The 17,850-nt window shown below is 33.4% G+C and overlaps 1 protein-coding gene across 2 annotated transcripts in view; it reads right to left on the bottom strand.

The window, feature by feature from the left end:
- The window catches only part of GOLM2 (golgi membrane protein 2), a 104,212-nt gene that overhangs the window by 22,285 nt on the left and 64,077 nt on the right, over positions 1–17,850 (bottom strand). For both annotated transcript variants that reach the window (XM_054565478.1, XM_054565477.1), the window contains exons 7-8: positions 15,050–15,148; positions 13,588–13,758 (exon numbers count right to left, since the gene is read on the bottom strand). In XM_054565478.1, the coding sequence (XP_054421453.1) occupies positions 13,588–13,758; positions 15,050–15,148 (270 nt within the window). The remainder of the gene's footprint in view (positions 1–13,587; positions 13,759–15,049; positions 15,149–17,850) is intronic.

Consider the following 17,850-nt stretch of genomic DNA (forward strand, 5'->3'; position numbering starts at 1 on the left):
ATATCCAGAAGTGAGAAATATCTTCTTTAGTCCTTTTATTTTCACATTTTCTAATGTGTATGTATTTAAGATTAAGTTGTAAACACTATATACGATAGCTAAGTTTTTGTGTCCTTTTCTTGTCTGTTTTTAAAGAGATTAACTTTATTTATATTTATCTTTTTTTATAGTATGACATCTTATTTCTTTGATTTTACTGTTTAGACTCCCTTCTTTGTTTTTTCTTCTTCTTTCCTTTCAATATTACCTTCTTGTCTTCCTCTGTCCACTGTTGTATGAAAGCAGTAGACTTTATTGCAATTATTTTAGTGATTATCTTTAAATTTGAGATATACCTACTTCATAAATTTTTCTAACAAAATTTCAAAGTATGCAGTATTTCTGTCCTCTTTCTACACAAGACATGGACCTTCTCATTTTACCTTTGAACATCCTATCTTTTATTATTATTTGCTCTTGTTTTCGCTGTCTTAACACAAAAATAGTTTTTTAACTAATTAAATTTACCAACAGCTTTGATCAACTTGAGTTCCCATTATTTTGTGGCTGTTACTATCCGTCTTCAATTTTCTTTTTACTAAAGAATAACCTTTACTCATCTTTCATTGAGGGTCTATGAGAGGTAAACTCAGTCTTGTGTAACTGAATATGTCTTCATTTTGCCCTTGTCTTCATTATCTGGCATAAGATTCTATTTTGGTTCATTATTTTCCAATTATTACATGAAGATATTAATCATTTATCTTTTGACATTCAATTTGCTGATAAAAAGTCTGCTTTGAATATAATTGTCATTCCTTGGAAATAATCTATATTTTATGACATCATTTACATTTTTTCCTTAATTTTTGGATACTCTGATGTTTTCCTACAATGCCTAAAAGCAAAGATTTTCTTAATTTATCCTACTTGACACTCAGCAGGCACATTTTACCTGAGAAATAATATCTTTCTTCATTTGCAGAATATTCTGAGCTCTTCAAATACTCCAAAATTCTTCTCAAGAATTATTCCCTCCATTCTCTACCCAAAACTCCTATGAGACATACCTACATCTTCTGTTCCTTTTAACACCTGTCATATATATGATATATATGTATGTTTCTAAATCTCTCATCTGTTTCTCTGTCACTCTGTGCTACATTCTGATGAATATCTCAATACAAGCTTCCAAATCACGTTAGTCAACTATGTTCATGGTCTACCATCTCAGCCACTGCTTTTTTATGTCAATGATTGTATTTTTCATTTCAAAAATGTATAAATGATTTTTATATCTACCTGCTTTTGTTTCTTAATTTCTTCTTTTTTTTGAAAAGGTTATGTCTTCATCTGTCTCTTCGAGTACCCTTAAACATATCTAGTTTAGAGCGTTATATAAAATAATTTCATGCTTCAACTATTGATATGTTGGTTATCTGTTAGCATTAATATTTCTCTATAGTTTTAGAGTTTTGGCTTGATGACTAATTTTCAGTGTGTAGGGGTATTATGTTTTTTCTCTTTTTCCCCCATATTATGTAGTTATTCTACTTTATTTTCTTACTTATTGACTTTAGAGAAAAGGGAGAAGGGGGAAAAAGAGAAAGAGAAACATCAATTTGTTACAGTTTTTCTGCATTCATTGGTTGCTTCTTGTTTGTGCCCTGACCAGAGATCAAACACACAACCTTGGCATATCAGATGACACTCTAACCAAATGAACTACCTAGTTAGGGTTTATCTTATAGTCATTTTAAAGATGCTTTCACCCGGTGACCCAGTTTAGGGTGAGTTTCTACAATCACATCTCAGAGTTTCTATTCCATGATACTACCAGGGATGGCATAAGTTCAGTATAGAATCAATGGTGGTGTAGTTTAGTGCAAGGTCACAAGGCTGCGGTTTTGAGTTCCTACCTCCATAAACGTTCATGTTGCTAAACACTGTAGTCCTGGATGGCAGTCAGCAATAGCTTTATTTTCTGCATGTTCTGCTATGGGAGAAGGGGCAATGATTAGGTCCTGGTTTTAAGTAATAAGCCTGTTAGTATTATAAGTCGTTCCAATTTTTGCTTATTTATTTGTCTCTTAGAAAAGAGCCAAATTCCTGGAAATCTGAATTTCCAGACCTGGAGCCTAATAGGTCCAATCATTCAATTCCTTTCATTATTCTGTATTTTTGTGCCATTTCTTGACCACAGAAATGTTTAACATGTTTTTGAGGTTATCAATATCCTTTCAGTTCTCTCTCTGTCACATTTTGTCTATCACTATATGTGTGAGCAGAGTAGATATATAAAAGTTGAACTCACTAAGCCATTTGAACCAGAAGCTGAAAATACATTTAAAAGATCCACACATAAAAAAAACATTAGACTCTGGACAGGTAGCTCAGTTAGTTAGAGCATCGTCTTGATACACCAATGTTGAGGGTTGGATCCCCAATCAGGAAATATGCAAGAAACAACCAATAAAGGCATCATTAAGTGGAACAAATTGATGCTTTCTCTTCCTCCTCTCTCTGTCTCCCCCCCTCCAATCTCTCTCTAAAATCAATCAATAAATTATTTTTAAAAAACCCTGACCAGTGTGGTTCAGTTGGTTGGTGGTTGTCCTGCAAAGCAAAAGGTCATCACTCGTTCAATTCCTGGTCAGGGCACATGCTTGAGTTGAAGGTCCAGCCCCCCGTCATGGTGCATGCAAGAGGAAGCTTATCAATGTTTCTCTCCTTCTCTTTCTTCCTCCCTTCCCCTCTCTTTAAAAATAAATAAAAATATTTTAAAAACATTTTTTTATAAAGAAAGTCGTGTACTCTTTGATCATTAGCTTGTCTATCCAATGTTGTTCAGGAGATTCATTAACCACAATTAAATATATAAATCTCTGCTGCTACTCACCCTGAAGCATGTTACACAAAAAAAGTCCATATGAGATTAGCTCAATCAATAATAATCACCTACAATTTGGAGTAACTGTCCTTGTGACTTTCAGTATTAGGCTGACATTTGAAATGAACCATTTTCTCTATTCAAAGCAACTAGATACATAAGCTATGTCCCTCTTACCTGAAAACAGGTGGGGAGTCCATGGATTCTCAATTTCAACTACTTTGGATGGTGTCTGACTATTTCTTCAAAATATGCCTCCAGGATACTTTAAGTGTCCCTCAAACCATATTTTGTGTCATCAGGTATCCTACATTCTATATTTTATTTTATTTTTTTAAATTCTCACCCAAGGATATGTTTTTATTAATTTTAGAGAGAGAGGAAAGGAGAGAGAGGGGGAAGTATTGGTATGAGAGAGAAACAATGATCAGGCGACTCTCGTACACACCCCAACAGGGGATGGAACCCACCACCTAGGTATGGGCCCTGACTGGGGATCAAACGCACAACTTTTTAGTGTCTGGGATGACAATCCAAACAACTGAGGCACCCAGCCAGGGCCTACATTCTACATTTTAAATTAAACCAAACCATATGTGTCTTCCAAATACAGCAAAACATGCTAATAAATTACCTAGCCATTTATGCATGATGTGGCAATACAAAGTTAAATTTACAAAAAGTACATATCTTTATAAATATATCAACATGACATATTAATCTATAAAACAAAAATACTGAATTTAAAACTGCCAAAAAATTTGTGATGATCACTGTAAAAAGTCTGAGTTTTTTGCTCCCATATGTCATAATCAGTGCTTTCAATAAAATTTTCAGCCCTGACCAGGTCACTCAGTTACTTTGTACATTGTCCCCATGAGCCACGGTTGCAAGTTCAATCCCTAGTCAGGGCACATACAAGAATCAACCAAAGAATGCATAAATAAGTAGAACAACAAATCAATGTTTCTCCCCTTTCCCCTCCCTCTAAAATCAATACATAAAATTTTTAAAAAATTTTTAAATCAACTTGTTCCAAAAGTATAACATTTGTACCTATAGAATCAAGTGCTTTTATATTCATCACCTATTTATACTTCTACTATCATTTGCACTTGTTGATCTCTCCATATGTCTGGTCTCTAGATGAAATGAAATCAGATGAAAATATAGACTAAGATCATATCTGTCCTGTCCCCATAATGCAAAAGTAGTCAAGTAGGACAGAAAAAGAGATCTCTTCACATACTCAGACTCCACTATTTCACTTTATATTTTCCATCCATCAATAAAGCCTCATTATGATAACAGTGTTTGACCTTTGGCATTTTTAGTATAGTACCTTTTGTCCTAAGATCACAATTTCCTGCCCTGGCTGGTGTGGCTCAGTGGATTGAGTGCCAGCCTGCAAACCAAAGGGTGCTGGTTTGATTCTCAGTTAGGGCACATGCCTGGGTTGCGGGCCAGGTCCCCAGTAAGGGGTGCGTGAGAGGCAACCACACATGGATATTTCTCTCTCTCCGTTCCCCACTCTAAAATAAATAAATAAATAAATAAATAAATAATGAAAGAAAAACTACAATTTCCTCATTACCATTTTTCAATATCACTTCTCAGTCTGATGCTGTTTAGTACTAAATTTTAGTTAATACTTCCCTCTCAGGCACAATATAGACTCATGCACTGTTCTGTACTGCCATGGATTCCAAATAGCTAAGCCCCTGCCCTGGATCAAGAACAAGGTTTTTCTTGTATAGTCTCATGCTGTAGAAAGGAGCCACAAATTCAAATGTCTACAAGCATCAGACAAGTAAGATAAATGGATGTATTATGTCAGAGTGGGGTTATAAGACATGGGACAACAGGGCAAGTCTCATTCAAAGGGTACAGTCATAATTAGCTCCAGTGCTTATATCAAACATTCTAGTTTAAGAAAATCCAGATATTAGGAATTTTATGTGAACTCTTTTGATTTTTACATATGGGCAACTATTTCATATTTTTAAAAATCACTATGTGGACCAACAAACCTCACATGTGGATTTTCAATTTCTGCAAAAGATTATTTGCTATTTGTTTTGGAAACAAAACACATACATGTAGCCTAACACAAGATCCCATTCTTCAAATTCAGCTAAAGCCTGGCCATTTCTATAAGCCTCTATTGCCCTAATAAAGAAGTAGGCCTACCCCTCATCTGCTACTCCAAAGGTTCTCTTTTACTTATTTTGAATACAGAAGGATAAATAAAGTGAACAATTAAAACCATAGAGAAAAAAGCCCTTGATATGCTTCTTCATGAAGAATAAAATCGGAATAAAATGGCAAAATGTTCTTAAAAGACAGTAGAAATGGAGTATAATGTATTAAAACTAAGGTATACCACAAAACAACAGAGAAAAAAATGTGGTTATAAATGCATATTTTGCCTAACAGACATTCAATAAGTTTAGGTAAATAAATTAGTAATAAAGAGAAATGCAAAGAATTACATATCTACCTAGAAATTTAAAAAGGAAATAAAATGACAAGTTACAAGTAGCTAAGAATAAAATATAAGACAGATTAGAAATTTAAAAGTGGCAAAATTAGTAGTTGGGCTTTTGAAAAAAATGACAACTGATAAACTACAATTCTAAAATGAGAAAAACTGTAAAAGTGTCAGAACTAAGAATTTTAGAAGACATCAAAAGCAGGGAAATTCTCATAATTATTTATTAATAAGATTTATGACCAAGTAATCATTTTGATTGTATGACTACAATTACACAAAATTCCAAAACTGACACAGCTTTACAGAACTAAGGTTGACTTTAAGGAGCCAATGCTTATAAAGCTCCCTTTGCAAAAACCAGCCTATACCTGGTGAACAGAGTTCCCAGCTTTACAGATGAGTAAAGGTCACTTCCTGAGATTCAGGAACCTCAGACTATCTAAGGAACCTTGAGAAAAGAGAATTCACCTAAGTTATTGCAGGCAAAGCCTGATGGTACGCCCTTGGCTTGGTTTCCTAGCCTCCAGAGGCTTTTAAAAATCCAATCAGAGATTTCTTATGAAAAGTTCCAGCAAAGGATACTCAAAAGACCTATATAGTCAATTGTTATTCTTGCTGCACTTACATATAAATAATCAGGCCAAGTTTGTGAGACTACACTTTGCAAAGAAATTAGTCTTACTTAGATTATATCTGATAGAAATGGGAATGACTACAGAGGAAAAAAGATTGCTTTTGTAGAGAATTATAGCACACCTTTGTGAGTATTACATTCTAGCCCTATTTACTGTCTTTAAGACTTTGTTACCCACATGTGAACTGGACTGAATCCTGAATCCTGAATCCTTGTAGGTCCCTCCAATATCTGGCTACAATCCTCCAAATTAAAGTTTCCAATTTTTCTCCCCCCTTTTGTCTTTGAATCACTGAAAATTAAAACTTCCCTTTACCCAAATCCCTGCAAGCTGAAACTGGACAATTTGATATAAACTTCAGAGAAATCACCCCCAATAGATCATGAATGGACAACCTTTGTGCCTCCTGTTGTGTGGGCCAGTTAGAAAGTTCACCAGATCACCTGATGACATCACCAGATATATTCAAAGTGTAAACTGGGAAAATCTGTCATACTGTCAGTGCCTGTCTTCATCCCATTTGAAGATGCTTTGAGTCCAACATTGAGAAAATCTTCCCAACTGCAGGCCTTCTGGACTAAAATTTTACAGGGTGGCGTAAAAGTAGGTTTATACTTGTGAGTTTGTGAAACAAAGCTTATTCTGTATTATTATTTATTATTGTATTATTTTCCATACAAACAACTGTAAGGTTACTTTTGCCCAACCCTGTAGTTGTTCCAATAATTTACTTTTGCTTCCACAGAAATGCCTAGGACTGAGGGACTGGCTCAATGGGCTCTGAGACAAACTATCAACTCAGTTTCTGGACTATGAAATTTCTTGGGGAAGTTTCAGACAGGAGAATGGTGCGATTCAGGACATAATACCCCAAAATATGGCACCTTGGCATATTAAATACAGTAGTCCCCCTTTACCCATAGTTTTGCTTTTAGTGTTTCAGTTACCTACAGTCAACCTTGATCCAGAAATATGAAATGGAAAATTCCAAAAATAAATAATGTGTAAGTTTTAAACTGCATGCCATTCTGAGTGATGAAATGTCATACTGCCCTGTTCTGTCCCACTGGGGTCATGAATTATTTTTTGTCCACTGCACCCACACTGTATATGCTACCCATCCATTAGTCATGAGTAATCATTTCAGTTATCTGATCAACTGTTATTTTATCGCAGCACTTGTGTTGAAGGAATTCTTGTTTTACTTAAAAATGGCCCAAAGTTCAAGAGTCGTGATGCTGGCAATATGCCAAAGAGAAGCTATAAAGTGTTTCCTTGAAGTGAAAAGGTGAGCATAATACAATAAGATATTTTGAGAAGAAGAGACCACATTCACATACCTTTTATTACAGCATATTGCTATAACTGTTATTAGTTATTGTTGTTAATCTCTTACTGTGCCTAATTTATAAATTAAACTTTATCATAGGTATGTATGCATAGGAAAAAACGTTTTATATCCTGGTTTCAAGTAACCTCTGGGGTCTTGGAACGTATACACCATGGACAAGGAGAAACTACTCTATTTCAAGATGAAGGAATTTGATAAATGGAATGTTCAGGAAGGACTTTCTGATCTTGCCCTGAAGCAGCTCATAAAACCCTCATGTGAAAGGTGCTTTTCCTATACCTGAAGGAAAAGAACATCCTTATATGCAAAACAGAGGAACACTGAGAATTTGAAAAAATAAATATTGCTAAGTTTCCCTTAGTTTACGACACTTACCTCACCCTCTTTGTCCTATCATATCTTTCCACAACTTTCCACTCTTTATCAGATCTTGCATAAAAATACTCAGGTTTAACTATTTCTTTGGGTCTTTCTTCACTGCCTTATAAGAGGTCCCCTGCCATCTAAAATTTATATTAAATAAATTTTTATGTTTTTTCCCATTAATCTGTCTTTGTCAGTTTAATGTTCAGACCCAGCCAAGCACCCTAAGAAGGTCAAGGAAAAGTTTTTCCTCCCCGATAGTGGTAATGAAAGTGCATTCAATGGATTGAAGTAGTATGAGAAGAGAATGAATGACTTGGTGGAGCTGGTATGGAAAAGAAGGGGTTTATCAAATAGGTGACAGCAGAGCACAACTTTTAAATATGATTAGGAATTTGCTGGAAATAGAATAAGAAAATAAAAATATTAAGTTATTTCCCCTAAACTTCAAAAGCATAGAGGAGGTGCTGTGATACAGAGAAAAAGCAGGGACTCTGAAGATAAGGGACCTAGATAATGGTCCTGGTTGTCCCACTATTTACCTCAGGCAAATTAAACTCTCTCGATATAATTCTTCTTGTCTGTAAAATGAAGGAATCATATCAGAGTAGAGTGTCAAACTTTAATATAAATGTAAATAACTGTAAATGTAACATGGAGGATGGCGCCAGAAATCATTTTAGTAACTACAGGTGATAGGGTGCTACTGGTCCAATGACCTATACATTCAGTATCTGAACATTCAATTATCTCTACAGGTTCCTGGTACTTTAAAAGTTTATTTCAAAAAATTCTATTACTATAATGAATTGTTTTAGGCAGATAGGACTTTGAGAAGAAATAAAACCAAAGAAAAAAATAAGGCTAAAAAAAAGAAAAAAACTATAAGACGAAACTACACTTAAAAAAATCTCTTTCTTTTATGACTAAATACAGTTTAACCCTCTGGAAAAGAAACATTTAAATATAATCACTATCACAGTTACCATGATAGTATATCTTTTTAAATATTTATAAAAAGAATTTATTGGACATATGAACAAGCCATTTAAAGTTTCAAGAAATGAGAAATACCAAAAGATAAATTATAGTATTATAACCTATATAATAGTGATATACAACTTGAAAGTACAATGAAAAAAAATGTTCCCTTTCTAAGTGATAAAAAAAATTAAATCTTTTGACAATAATTTAACTTGGGAAATCAGGTATTTATTCAAAGAAAAGTGTAAGACTACAATGAAGCATGAATAAATGGAGTTTTAGACATAAGGACAAAAGATAGTAATATAATTTTGCCCAATTTAATTTACAGATTTAACTCAATACACATTAAAGTTTCTAAGGACTAGTTATAGAACTTGATAAATAGTGGAATTCTTCTGAAGAACAGAGAAAAATTAGTTTTTTTAAGGTAGGCTCTACTTATTAAAAATAGTAGTTTACAAACCTATATGTGATATTGTGATTTGTAATAAAAAATATTATTTGGCCTTCATCCTCTTTTCTCACAGAGAGCTCCAAAACCTTTGGAATATCCTAAGTGAGGTGTCCTTTGTTATGTTATTAATGAAAATGCCACGATAGTTGACCAAGTAATTAGATGTTGGAACCTTCAGTCCCCTCCCCCTGACCTATAGGGAGTGGCGAGGGACTAGGGGTTGAGAAATATAAATACCATATGATCTTACATGTGGACTCTAGAAAACAACAAACCCAACTTATAGATACAGAGAACACATTGGTAGTTTCTGGAGGCAAAGGGTGGAAGAAATGGGTAAAGAGTGTCAAAAGTTAAAAAGAAAAATGATGAAATTGATGTAAAACAGATATAGAAAATTTGCATATTAAAAATACTAACTTCATATATATACACACGTTATATATATGCTAATATACATGACAAATATATAAAATATATTACACACTGATGCATGTCTATTATTTCTAAAATATGAAAATAAAATACGATATTCTAAATCTTTAAAATGAAATTAAATATTAGCATATTCTTAGAAAAGTACATTAAAAGAATTTAAAACCAAAAGCAAAGAAAATCTAAAAAGGAAATTAAGAAAATTAAATTTACAATAACATCAAAATGAATAAAATGCTTAGGAATAAATTTAACCAAGAAAGTACAAGACATATACTGAAAACTATAGAAACATTGCTAAAAGAAACTGAAGATACTCTACATAAATGGAAAGACATCCATTTCCATGGACTGGAATACTTAATATTGTTTAGATGAGAATACACCCCAAAGCAATTTATAGATTCAATACCATTCCTATTAAAATCCCAGCTGCATTCTTAGTAGAAATAAATAAGCGATCCTAAATTCACATGGAATTGTAAGAGATCCGAAGCAGTCAAAATGTTATAAAGAAGGACTCACACTTCCCAATTTCAAAAATTACTACAAAGTTACAGTAATCTAAACAGTGTGGCACTATCATCTGGTCAGAATAGAACAGAATTGAGAGTCCAGAATTAACCCAAATATCTGTGGTCAACTGATTTTTAACAAGGATGCCAAGACTCTTGAATGGGGGAAAAGAAGAGTCTCTTCAACAAATAGCGCTGGAAAAGAACTCATGGACATTGGTGATTGCTGCGGGGAGGGGAGTATAAGGAGACTAACTGGTAATGGAAAAAGAATACAATAAAGATTAAATTTAAAAAAATAGTGCTGGGACAAATACCCACATACAGAAGAATAAAGCTTCATCCTTACATCATATACAAAAGTTAATTTAAAATAATTAAAAAATTTAAATAAAATAGGTAAAAAACCTACACATAAAAGCTGAAACTATAAAGCTCTTAGAAGAAAATATAGCAGGAGATCTTCATAACCTTTGATTTAGCAAAGTTTTCTTAGATATGAGAGCAAAAGTATGAATAACAAAAGAAAAATAAAGATAAACTGGACTTTCTGTATCTAAGAACACTATCTGAGTGAAAACATAACCCACAAAATGGGCAAAAATATTTTCAAATCATGTATCTAATGAGGGTTTTATATCCAGAATGCATAAAGAATACTTCAAATTGAACAAAGACAAACAACTCAATTTAAAAATGGGCATGAGAGCTGAAGACACATTTTTCACAAATGGCAAACTAATACATAAAAAATGCTCAATGTCATTAGTCATTAGGAAAATGCAAATGAAAATCACAATGAGATACCACCTACTAGGACAGCAATAGTTTTTTAAAAAGAGAAATATTAAGTATTGACAAGAATGTGGAAAATTGAAACACGCATGCACTGCTGGTGGGACTGTAAAATGGTGCAGCTGCTTTGGTCAACAGGTGAATGGATAAACAAAGTGTATTCATACAATTGACTATTATCCAGCCATAAAAAGAAACAACATGGCCGAAACTTAAATATGGTATGCTAAGTGAAAGAAGCCAGACAAAAATGCTACTTAGTGTGTGGTTCTCTATACATGAAATATCCAGAATAGGTAAATCCACAGAGTTGGAAAGCAGTTTAGTCATTGCCAGGGACTACACTGGTAGGAGAGAATGGGGAGTGACCATTTAATAGGTGGAGTTTTCTCTGAGGGTGATGAAAAAGTTCTGGAATTAGATAGTTGTGATAACTGTACAACAACAGGAATGAACTAAGTGCCACTGAATTGAACACTTGGCTGAATTTTATCTGTATTTTATCAAAATTTAAAAACTATTTTAATAAAAAACTTTTGCATGATAAAATAAAGTTCAAATCAAGAATGGCAACTGAAGCAGAAAATTGATAAAGGTAATAATTTATAAAAGGTCAGTGTCTGAATATCTGAATTATTTATAAAGATTTGATACAAAGACATAGGATCAATTTCCAAAGTTACCAGGCTTAGTTGTCAAAACTGATGCACAGTTTATATACCAAGAAATAATGACAGTAAAATTTCTTACAAAAATGAACAGGTCTCTAGAAAGTAAATGCCTATTAAAACATCTTTAAGGAACATATTCTAAGTGCTTTTTTAAGGAACATATTCTTAAGTGCTTTTAAGGAACATATTCTAATTCCTTATAAAGGAATTAAAAAGCAATGTGGTCAAGCCATAGTGCTATAAATTCAAACATCTCCACTGACACTGTGAAACTGTTCTAGAGAATAATCTGACAAAACGTAACAGGACCTAGAAAGCTAGTCAAGTACTTTGACCTAGTAATTTTCAGTTTGGAATACACTTTTAAAAGAACACCCAAAGTGGAAGAAGCATTAAGTACTTTGAGAAAAGACATTCAGTTATTACAACTAATATGAGAGAATATGAAATAATTTAAATAATAAAAGAATAGAATTAAATGAATATTATTACTGCCTAATAGGATATATGTATGTGTGTAAGTATACACATATATACACAGATACATTTAAAATGACAACTATGTAACTATTTGATAGGTTAAAATGTACGAATTAATGTAGAAGTAAATCACAAAATAGTGCTCACATTGATTTCAACTCTATATATAAATTGAAAAGAATCTGGAGTGTTTAAAACTCAATAGGCTCTTTTAAAAATAGGTTGTAGAGAGTGATAACTTCCTGGCAATTACTTTCCAATCACATTCTTTGCCCAAAGGTTGGTAAAAAAACAAATAAACAAATATGTAAGGCAAATATAAAATGTATAAGATTAGAAGAAAATCTTAAGTGATCAAATTAAGATATTTTATTTAGTTATACCCTTACTATAAACCTCTTTTTATGCAGATAAAAGTTTTCATGCCACTATTCCAACAAGATTTTGAGGAAGTATTGTTTTTTCACTGTATTTAAAATGTTAGCCACATTCTTATAAATGTTTTTCATATAATACTTCAGTCAAAATACATAGATATCCTTTTAAATGACAAGGAAGAAAAGTCAATTAAATGAATCCAAACTATATGTTCATGTAGATCTGAATGACTGTCATAAAACCAATAAAAATATCTTGGATAGATTTTTTAAATATAACACTGTGCAGTTCTCATCATATAAGCAACCTGTGTACAAATAGCTGCCTAAACACTTCTCTGATCACAGAACCCATCAGAAAAGCAAACAACGGCAAACTGGAACTTTTAGGCATTCTGTATGTTCAGAAGTTGAAGGGAAGAAGCCAGGAAAAGGAGAAGCAATAAAAACGTATAGTTTAAGGGAGCTGTCTCATATGGTTTAAGAGAATTGTCCCGCACCAAATGCTCTCTACTACCAGAATTTTTTCTTTTAAGTTCCTGAGAATCTACCAGAGTTATAATTAACACGTATTGTCCATTTATCAAACTCAGTACATCTGAAACAATTAAGCACTCATACTTTCTTACATAGTGCTATGGATATGTTCAATTTCTTTCACTTCTCTCCGAAGACCTAAATGAAGTAAACTGCAATCAAAGGGAATGAAAAAGGAAGCAGCACTATTTATGGCACTACTGAGACGTCTAGGATGGCACTCTCGCCAGGTCTGTATTTCTCCCAGAACCCATTTTTCAAAACTATTTATCTTCTCCTCCTTATAATCATTCACTTAGCCTAGTAAAACATATTTTTCTCACTTCTCAAAAAAATTTTAATCATAAGAACTAATATCATTTTTTAAAAATGAACTCACCTGTAATTTATTATTTAACACTGGCAAACATGAGAAGCTTTAAAAAAATCTTCTTTAAAATCTCTATCCACTTAAAACTTGCTTTTCTTTTAAATTTTACCACCATTATACTTTCTGTTAGTATGCAATAGCTTTAATATACATTCATTAGAGATTATAATAATAAAGATCTTAATTGGGCCTTGTAAACAAATATTATACTTAAAGAAATTTTTTCAGCATAATATTCATCAACTGATTCTTACTTTGTTTCAACTTATGGAAATCACCAACTCTATCCTTGGTAGCTTGCTTTAGTATAACTGTTTGAATTCTGGGCTCACTTTCCAAGTTTGGGCCTGGAATTAAACGCTGAAGAAGACTGGGAGGGTTCTGTTTTGAAGTTCCAGGGTTTCCATTGTGATTTATATGAGAATCTATGACAGAAAAACATCAAGTTTAGGTCACATTTTGCAGAAGAATTTCACAAGATCTGCTTTAGAAAAGCTAAGATACACTGTTATCTGACACTGGGTAGTCAGGCAGCTTTTTTTTTTTTAATATTTATTATAATTTCTTTAATGAAATTTTACAACCAATGTGATTCTAGCTATGTAAAGTTTATTAATCAGTCCCCATGAGCATCTACAGTACTGATTATAAACCTATTTACCAAAGGGATAGGTAATAGAAACTAAAAAGTTAAAATGGCAATGATACAGGCTGGATGACTCTTTCCTCTCTCCAAATTACATAATGCTGTCAGAAATCTCCAAAATCCAGTAAGGCTTTCAGTTTCCAAACTCTAAGTCACTTTCATCTATATAGTTACAACTATTAATTCTTGATTTTTTAAAAATTTCATGTATTGATTTTAGAGAGAAAGGAAGGCAGGGGATAGAGGGGGAGAGAAAGAGAAAAGGGTTGGTGGGAGAGAGAGAGAAAGGGATTGGGGGAGAGAAAGAGAGAGAGAGAGAGAGAAACATCAATTTGTTCTTCTACTTATTTATGCATTCATTGGTGGATTCTTTTATGCGTCCTGACAGGCAATTGAATCTGCAACCATGGCCTATCAGGACAATGCTCTAATCAAATCAACTGAGCTACCTGACCACAGATAATTTTTTTCTTATTAGAACCTCCTTGATATAACCTTTCTTTCTCCCACCTCCCCACTTTTCCTCATCAAAGCCATGATTTAGATCCTTATTTTAATTAATTGTAATTATATCCATTCTTATTTTAGGGGAACATTTATGTAAAATCAAATAGGTATTCAGAAAACATTCATAAGTATAGAAAAGGGAGTTTAAGATAGGTGGATCCAGCAATTTATAGAAGTCCTCTGTGAGACAAATTTGAATGCATTTTGAAAAAGATAAATACACACAGACTGACAGAGATCAAAGGAATGTACTCCAGAATGACAGAAAAAATAATTCTTCTGCTTTTAGTAATGTATTAGACAACATGCATTCTTTAAAATTTTTTTTACTGATTGATTTTAGAGACAGGAAGAAAGAGAGGGAGGACCTGGCTATGATACAATGTACATTTTTAAATGATTACTTCTTCCTGGCTTTTACCAGACATTTGAAAATAAATATAACGTTAACTAGAAAAATTCTACTTCACTATGCTGTTAAATGACATATTTTATTCACTTCATAACAATACATGACCAGGAAATTGGTTTTCAAATAAAAATTTAAGAATAAGACTTCATACCTGGAACGATATTTGGGGAGAGGGGTTGTCCAGTTGCATGATGGGAGATTGCTTGATGATTTCCATATTGAGAAACAGAAACTGGGGGCTTCTTCAAAACTAAAAGAAAAAAATAGATCCTTATTATTCCCATTGATTTTATGATTTCTAAAAACCAACCACCATAAATCTACTTACATTGCACTAATCCTAAAATGCTTATCCTAATTTTATAATCCTTATATAATTAATTTGTGATTACTAATTGATATATTATACCATCCATCACAAATTTTGGTGATCAATAAATTTGACCAGAATATAAGACAGTAAGAACTCTATCTTGTCCATCACTATATTCCCAACACTTACAATAGTGCCTGGCATATAAGAAGAGCTCAGCTAAGATTTGATGAATGAGTAAGTAAAAAATCTCTTCAGATACAGTGAGACCTTTTTATATATATTGCATAAATATATATCGATTGGTTCACCTAATCTATATAGACATTTAAGGATTAGGTGAACCAATAAAAATATGCTACTCTAAATGGCTCAGATTTAAATAAAAACTAAATATGAGTGATACAGCAAGTTGAGATTTTATATTCAAAGAGGGAAAATTTAAGTTGCACCCAGGACTTTACTAACAAAAATGTACATACTTAAGAGTTGGGACTTTCTTCTCCCTTAAGAAATGAAGGCAGCAGGGAAAGAGGTAACTTTTCACTCACTACCACTAATTCCACCCTTGGGCAGCTTAACACAATAGAAAGAAAGAGAGCAAAGAAGGAAACTACAGAGAAGAAAGATAAAGAGAGAAAAAACAGAAAAACCTATCTCTAAGATATGGTTAGTGGCACATTTTATAATTCTAAAACTTTGGTGGCAGAGATAATGCTATGTAATCCTATTTCATTAAATTTTTCCTAGGCACAGTGGAAGATCAGCCTTCCTTATAGTTAAGGGCCATAAAACTGGGTTATGACCATGAGAATGTAGGTAAAACTGAATGTGACATTTCCAAGTATGGTGATAAGATCTGTTCAAATCACCTATAATCTGTCTTCACTTTCTGCCACAACTTAAGAGGCTACATATGAAGATGGTGGCTTCACATAATGAAACGGGACACTGCTTGAAAAAGAACTGCAAAGACAGTCATCCAACCTGCATCAGACTATCATATCAGCAGTAAATAAACCTTCATTGTTTTAAGTCACTGCAATTTAGGGGTTGTAAATTAATACACCAGAACCTAGTCAATCCTAACTAGTACACTTGGGTAATTTTTATAATCCTCAAGTTTATTTTAATCACTCAATTTTGTTTATTATTACATAGATCTCTAAAGTTAAGGACCCAAGAAACGTAAAATTCACTTGTAAGAAAACAATCTACTCAAATGTATAGAAAGTTGAGGTTTTCTGTATCTTACTGTGTTCCCATTACCTTGTTCTTACTGTCAGCTATAATGCCCTAAACCCACTTCTGCAAATAAGACAGCTAAATAACAACAATCAGCTAACATGTTAAGAGAGCAGTACTATGTCAGGTTTAACAATACAATTTTGATTTGCTAACAGACTCTGAGGACACTAAGTATCCAGTAGATATATTTGGAAAGAGAAGTCGGTCATGATCTACTAATTTTTGATCACTGGTTGATCATAGCTGGCTCCGGCACTATACAAATCAGAAGATGAGAGAGAGCACCAAGAAGTTATCATACATGTCCTTAATTTATATGATAATGTCTCTTGTTCAAGAGCAAGGTGACTATTGGGAGGCAAAACTATGGTTTAGATAGGAAAAAGCTAGATTAAACGAGACTTTATAAAGCACCCAGAGGAACTTAAATCTGGCATAGTAGAAACAGAGTAGTAGTATGGAGCTCTTTTAAGTTTGACATTATACATATTCCTACACAAAGTTTGGAAAAATTAGAAAGCACAAAAAAATTTAAAAATAACTGTCATTTAAACCACTTAAAGAAAACCAGTTACCATTTTGAGACTATCTCTTCGATGTTTTGGGGTTTTGTTTTTTTTTTGTTTTGTTTTTTTGTACAATACACTATACGAGGTCTATCCAGAAAAAGTCCAACCATTGTTAATATAACGAGAAGAGTAGGTGCAACATCGATGTAACCTGGCAGCCAAGGAGAGTGGACAGGAATGTGCATGTGTAAACAATGATGATTTCACTGTACCAGTCAGTGGGGGTGGTAGATGCCATTGAGTGAGCATGTGTACTGTGTGACTGTGGCATTCAAAATGACTGAGTGAGTAGAGCAATGGATCTGCATTAAATTTTGCATTAAGCTTGAACATTCCTCCAAGGAAACTATTCAGATGATTGAGAAGGCCACAGCTACGGGCAACTGGCGATTGGCAGCTTCATCACAACAATGCATCCGCTCATGCATCACGCCTTGTACACAGTTTTTTTGGCAAAACATCAAATCACCCAGGTGACTCAGACCTCTACAGCCCAGATTTGGGTCCTGCGACTTCTGGCTTTTCCCGAAACTAAAATCATCTTTGAAAAGGAGAGATTTCAGGCTGTTGATGAGATTCAGGAGAATAAGATGGTGGTTGGGAGAACTGTGTGAGGTCCCAAGGTGCCTACTTTGAAGGGGACTGAGGCAACATTTTCTTATGTACAATGTTTCATGTATTTGTATCTTCTCCTATAAACGTCTCTATTTTTCAATAGCACATGGCTGGATACTTTCTGGACACACCTGGTATACCTTAAACAAAATTAGGATCCTATTATATATGTTATCAGACTTATTTTCTGTTTCCCTCTGTATTATT

This window comes from Pteronotus mesoamericanus, unplaced genomic scaffold (genome assembly GCF_021234165.1).
Source record: "Pteronotus mesoamericanus isolate MK-2021 breed Mesoamerican mustached bat unplaced genomic scaffold, CSHL_Meso_final contig_164, whole genome shotgun sequence".
Classification (NCBI taxonomy): Eukaryota; Metazoa; Chordata; class Mammalia; order Chiroptera; family Mormoopidae; genus Pteronotus; species Pteronotus mesoamericanus.